Source organism: Arvicanthis niloticus, chromosome 2, assembly GCF_011762505.2.
Source record: "Arvicanthis niloticus isolate mArvNil1 chromosome 2, mArvNil1.pat.X, whole genome shotgun sequence".
NCBI lineage: Eukaryota > Metazoa > Chordata > Mammalia > Rodentia > Muridae > Arvicanthis > Arvicanthis niloticus.
In genome coordinates, this window is record NC_047659.1 from 62,215,056 (window position 1) to 62,222,041 (window position 6,986).

The following is a 6,986-nucleotide window of genomic DNA, read 5'->3' on the forward strand; positions in this document are numbered from 1 at the left end:
AAGAACTTTTGCCTTAATCTTGTTGTGTTTGGTTGTTGTTTCTTGGAGGCCTGTTCTTTGTTAAAGGGAGACAGAGGGAGACCAGATCAGTAGGAGATGGGAAGTGGGAGAAGTGATAAGAGGAGAAAAATCTACTGAATGAAAGAAGAATCTATTTTTAATTTAAAATAAAATAAACTCTTCCTCAAAAATTTAATTTCTTCAAGTTATTTATTGATTAATCTTGTTCAAACATAACTGAAATATAATAACATGAGGCATTTTATTCAACTCAATAAATTATTTTTTTAATTTTTTAATTGGATATTATATTTACATTTCAGATTTTATCCCCTAACCCCCTTCCCCCCACCATCCAGGAACTTCCTATCCCATCCCCCCTCCTCATTCTTCTATGAGGATGTGCCCCAACCTCCCCCCCACTCCTACCTCCCCACCCTTGAATTCCCCCCTACTCAGTGTTCATCCTTCATGGGACCAAGAATCTCCTCTCCCACCTATGCCAAACAAGGCCATCCTCCCCTTCATTACATGGATCCCTTTCTAAGTGCTCCCAGGCTGGTGGTTTAGATCCTGGAGAGGTCTGGTTGGTTGGTATTGTTGCTCTCCTCATGGGGCCACAAATCCTTTCTGCTCCTTCCGTCTTCTCTCTAACTTTTCCATTGGGAAACCCTTGATCAGGTCAGTGGTTAGCTGTGAGCATTGGCCTCTGAATCTGTCAGCCTTTGGCAGACTTCTAAGGAGACAGTTATATCAGGCTCTTGTCAGCATGTACTTCCTGACATCCACATCAGTGTCTACCTTTGGTGACTGTACCTGGGATGGATACTCAGGTAGAATGGTCTCCAGATGGCTCCTCCTTCAGTTTCTGTCCCACACTTTGTCTCCATATTTGCTCCTTTGAGTATCTTTGTTACTCCTTCTAAGTAGGACTGAGGCATCCACATTTGGTCTTTCTTCTTCATGAGCTTCATGTGGTCTGTGTGTTGAGTCTTGGCTATTCCAAGCATTTGGGCTAACATCCGCTTATCAGTGAGTAAATACCATGTGTGTTCTTTTGTGATTGGGTTAACTCACTCAGGATGATAATTTCTAGTTCCATCCATTTACCTAAGAATTTCTCAAATTCATTATTTTTAATAGCTGAGTAATACTCCATTGTGTAAATTATTATAAATAATGTTGCATATTTATTAAGTGAAGAAAAGTATCATTACAAAAATATCACCAAGAATCAATCAATCATAAATTAAGACTCCTTCCAGTCACCCAGTCACAACGTTTTATATATATATATATATATATATATATATATATATATATATATATATATGATTTATTCTATTTTTAATTATGTGACCCTGTATCTGTGTGCACATAAGATGTACTACATCTTCCCAATTAACAACTAATAAAGGTGTCAGTGGCTTTTGGTAGTAATCCCAAGATAAAATCTTGGATTCAAGCTGGTCATTTGCAAAAATAATTCTGAACAAGTTTGGACAATTAAGTTGGAAGGACAAGGTTTTGTGGGTAACTTATCATGGCAGAACATTTAAATGAAGATAGTGGAACCAGTAGAGAATTTTTCTAAAGATGAGTCAGAAACTTTTGGTACTTATGTACCCACTACAAGTGATTACTTCCTGAGAGAGAATTTCCTCTTTTTACAATAAAGGTGTGTAATACCCAAAGTTGTATATAAAATATAGAAACAAGTTCTACAAATAAGATACCATATTTGAAGAAAATGTAATAAATTTCAAAGAAATATATAACACTCATTGAAAATAATGAGAAAAATTCATGTATCTGTATATGGAAACGTATGTTGTGTGAAAGTATGCATGTATGTATATGATTATACTGAATGAAAAGACATTTTTATGATTAACTTTCTGGTGTTCAGCACTGATTCCTTGTTTCAAAGTTTGTAGGTAAAGTATTCAACAGCAGGCTCACAGTGAGGAGAAATGTAATGCTTACAATATCTAGCACTATAAGTTCAAGTTATGAGTAGCATATTCAAATGAGGAAAAAGTCCATGGAAGTTGCTGGTATCACTATACAGGATACACAAGTAAATAAAACTTCTTGCAGTGTAAATCTCATACATGCATGGGTCCCCAATGGAGGAGTTAGAGAAAGGAATGAAGGAACTGAAGGAGTTTGCAACCCATAGGAAGAACAACATCAGCCAACCAGAACCCTCAGGGCTCCCAGGGTCTAAACCACCAATCAAAGAGTATACATGTAGGGACCCAGGTTTCCAGCTACATATGTAGCAGAGGATGGTCTTGTTGGAAATCAATGAGATGCCCTTGGTCCTGTGAAGTCTCAGTGCCCCAGTGTAGGGGAATATCAGGGTGAAGAGGCAGTAGTGGATGAGTGGGTGGAGGAGCATCCTTATATAAGCAAGGAGAAAAGGGATGGGATAGGGGGTTTCCGGAGGGAAAACTGAGAAAAGGGATAACACTTGAAATGTAAGTAAATAAAATATCTAATTAAAAAAAAAAAGAAACACAGTATGTTTCCAAGACTAAAATCCATCCCCTGTTCATCTTGCAGCTTTCTTAGAGTATATCTCTTGAGAGACACAGCAATCATGAAGCTCTAACTATAACACTCACAAACTTGAACTAGTTTCTACATCTTGAATTATTGTAAGTGTTCTTGTATTTAGTTACATTGTTATGCAATATGTTTGGAATGTTTTAAAATGATTAGGATGAACTTTAACTGAGATTATCTACATGAAGTCTTTTAATATCTTGATATTAATATCAATACAATTTATTTTTTAAATCATAGAATTGTTGATTGTTTCTGATTTTCTGTTGTCTTCATTAGCAATGTTGTTTCTGTACATTCTAAAACTCAAACTTCTATACTCCCATCTATTGGACCTATTCAAACATCTGTGAAAGGAAAATATAATACTAATAATTACAAGAAATTCCATATTTAAGAATAATTCATGTTTCTTTTCATTTTTATGTTTAATGTATTTATTCATCTTCTGGAGATTCACAATTTTTGAAAAAACCTATTTAATCTTTTTCAGATTATATTATTAAATATTTCAAGACATTTAAGAGATTTGGTTTACCCTCTACATATTATGCTTTCAATCAGAATGAAAAATGTCTCAGAAGTTCAACCTAATATTCTCATTATAACCTTCAACTTCTTGAATAAGAGTCATCTCTAAGAATTGCATTCTCTATCCTCAGCAAATTCATTCAACCCAAATTTAATTAATTCAGAAAATGAAGCCACTTCTTATATTCCTTATACCATGTAGTTAATTAATCAGCCATAATAACTTCAAATCACCACCACCTTAAAATGTGTCTAGAGATTTCCATAGAATCAGACACTCAATGCTTATCCACAGAGTTTTGTTTGTTTGAGAACAGGACTATATACCTATAAACAATTTGTTAAACCATATGAAATATTCTTTTATTTCACTTATAAAACATCCAGATGTAATTATAATTTATTAATTATGGGAAACTGACACAATTAGAATTAAAGAGATTTAGTGTTATTTCTTCCTTAAATCTGTCACAATTTTTTAGCTAATTATGTTTTATACACGAATTTTTTACCAATATGTACCAATAAGTACACTAAGAAAACAAATGATTTGTAAGTAATATCACAACTATAATTTTGAAAAAAAATCATCGCAGAGTTACCTATAGTTAATTAAACCAAGAGCTTGGGGACATTACTGATTGGGAATTTGTGACCAAAAACACTGAGAGGTTTTATTCTGTAGTGTATTAATAGTTATGGTTATCCTTTTTTGAGATTATAATATAGTAACCACATCTTCCCTTAATAGTTAGTTGTAACTCAGATTTCATTGCTTTCTTTCTTCACTATTGATGGTCCTCAGTCTCCTATTTCTTATCACTACCTGGCACTTTCTGCCTATATTTCATGATTTCATATTTTGCTCATTGTAATATTAGTAAACAAAAATAAAAAGGATATTTCAACATTTCTGTCCTTATTCTTCTATCTTCATGAACCATTTTGCCAGTCCATGAGATTATATCCAATTTCACTTCATATGTATTTTCAATTATATTTATTACCAAATTCTTAATTGTTAGGGGAACAAAATTTTTATATAACATTTTCTTATAACCTATGGATTATGTAATATAACAACGAGGACACAATTTCAAGCATTCAAGTCTTCATAGGAAAATGGCAGTGAAGTTTAGCACATGGAATATGTTATCAACAGCTTGACTAAGTATGACACACTTGTTACTCCAATACTTTTTGTTTGGAGATTAGGCTTTAAATTTCTCTTGATTTGGTTATCAGATAAAGTATAATATGAGTTATGTTAAAAAGTTATGGGTTAAAATTAGTTACATTGCTCAATTATGACTCTGCTTTAATCAAATGAGTATTTTAATGTCTTTGTGTGCATAGACTTGAAGACTTAAATTTACCAGTTTAGGAGCTTAGATTTAAACCCCACTCATTCAGTAAAATCACAGGTGCAAAGAGATAGCTTACAGAATATAACTAGTTAATTATAATGTATAACTAAAAATTGTTAAAGATTCTACTATATATATATATATGATGTATATATAGATCAGATGTAGGATATATATATATATAATATATATATATATGCATCAAATGCATTTATTTCATCAATAACAATATGCTTTTTGTTTTATTGATGAGTTATAGCAGAACCTGACAAATATAATTATACCAATATGATTTCTACAAAGGAAATAAAACTAAAGTAATCTCAAACAAGTTTTGCATAAATAACAATAAATAATAACCACTGAATGACTACACTAACACAAAGGGCAAACTGGAATTGAAAATATACTTTAAATACTGTGGTGGTTTTCTAAAGGCAAAGAAAATATTTAATTTATAAAGCTAAAATAAATTCAACTACATTATACTATACATTATAAAAGAAATATATAAATGTATTATATTTTACTTGGTCATTTTTTCATATTAGTGTAGTCTATTTGGAATTAAATGTAATGAAACTTTCTTAGACATTTCATTTTCTACCTGAACATCAAAATACTGCTATATATTAGTAAGTATAAAACATACATTTGAAAACAATAAAATTCTACAATAGTAGACTGCATTCTGAACATATGAGAATTTCTCTCTACTTCTTACAGTTAATTATTAAAGCATAATTAGATTTAATTTTTATAGGTTCACATACATTCTCTAATTCTCCAATGAATATCACTCCTTTATTGATAGAAATAGATGCAAATTTTCAATAAAATAGATAAAGCATAATTATGAAGGTAATTGAAACCATATCTTTTACATTGAATGAAAAATACATTTCAAGTAGACTAACTTTCTGACAGTCTCTTTAACATCTTTATTTCTGAGACTGTAGATGAGGGGATTCAACATAGGGATGACCATGCTGTGGAACACTGTGGCTACTTTCACGAGAAATAGTGAGCTTTTGGATTTGAGCACACAGTATAGTAGAAGAACGATCCCATGACAGACCCCAATAGCTGTGAGGTGGGAGGCACAAGTGGAAAATGCTTTTCGGAAAGCCCCCTTAGTGGGAATTTTGATGACAGTGACAACTATGAAAACATAAGAGGTGATGATAATCAGGAGGCAACAAGACTCATTAAACATGGAAATGACAAGACATGCCATTTGGCTGAAGGAGTTGTCTGGGCAGGACACAGAAAGGAGTGCAGAGTACTCACAGCAAAAGTGATTGATGACATTAGGTCCACAGTAAGAGAGGTGCAAAAGAATATATGTGAGAGTTGAGGAAAATATTCCAGCCCATATGTAAGTAACTAATACCAGGATTGAGCAGAGCTCATGAGACATAGCAACAGTGTAGAGCAGAGGATTACAAACAGCCACAAATCTGTCATAGGCCATCACTGCTAACATGAACATCTCTATAATCACAAATGTACACCCAAGAAAGTACTGAAGAATGCACCCTTCAAAGGAGATTGATTTGTCTTCTACAATCAAGAGGTCTAACAGCTTTGGTGCAATTACAGATGTGTAGCAAAAATCAACAAAGGATAAGTGGCTGAGAAAAAAGTACATAGGAGTGTGGAGTTTGGGATTCATTCTGATGATAAAAATCATACCAAGATTTTCCAACACAGTAATTGTGTACATGATCAAGAATACCAGGAGCAGGGGCAATTGGAGGTTTGGAAATTCTGAAAAGGCCAATAAAATAAAAGAAGACACCATGCTTTGATTTCCCTCATTCTGCATTTGACTTCTGTTAGAAAATATCACAGAATTCATCCTGAGCAGCAGTCTGAAGCACAGGAATAGGTATGATGGAATGGAGGCAGGCCTGCAAGAGGAACCACTGGGATGTCATGTATCAAATGAGTGTTCTTTGACATACTTATGCTTTATCTCAATCAAGGTCCACTTTCTATTTGAGCATGTCTTGTATTTTTTCACTAAGTCACGCAGCATCTCATCTGTAAATTAAAAAAAAAGATCATTATAAATAAATAGCAAGATTTCCTGAAAGGTATAATAATAGCACATATATCCTAGAGGTAAAAAATGGCCATGAAATTGGACTTAAGATTCCTTCAATAATAGGGAATTCATGTCTAGTATTATAAATTTATCTTCCTTGCTATAGCTGGTGGGGCCATGAATTCTAGAAGAGAATCTAACAATACTAATTCACTGAGCCAGTATAATTTCAAATTGCATTCTGAATACTTATCCCTATTCCCACAGAAAAGAACAGTTCTTACCCTTGGCAAAGACATATCTTTTTGCAGCAGATAGAAATCATTACAGAAAATCCAAATTGGTAAAAATGCAGAAGTCACTGATGGTGGGATATCTAGTCTTTAATACATTCTCTATGGAGCTCCTATGTCTAAGTTTAAGACAGTGTTTCTCAACCTCCCTAATGTTGTAACTTTTTAATACAC

The 6,986-nt window shown here is 33.1% G+C and overlaps 1 protein-coding gene across 1 annotated transcript; it reads right to left on the reverse strand.

Moving 5' to 3' along the window:
* Window positions 1-5,349: 5,349 nt before the first annotated feature.
* On the reverse strand, window positions 5,350-6,337 carry LOC117704143 (olfactory receptor 1165-like). The gene has a single exon (XM_034496154.2). It carries the CDS (start codon window positions 6,328-6,330, stop codon window positions 5,350-5,352), a length of 981 nt encoding a protein of 326 aa, XP_034352045.1. The 5' UTR covers window positions 6,331-6,337.
* Between the last annotated feature and the right edge of the window lie 649 nt (window positions 6,338-6,986).

Bases quoted from the DNA above. Each gene is read 5' to 3' on its own strand.
- LOC117704143 (XM_034496154.2), bottom strand. From the start codon at position 6,330: ATGAATTCTGTGATATTTTCTAACAGAAGTCAAATGCAGAATGAGGGA.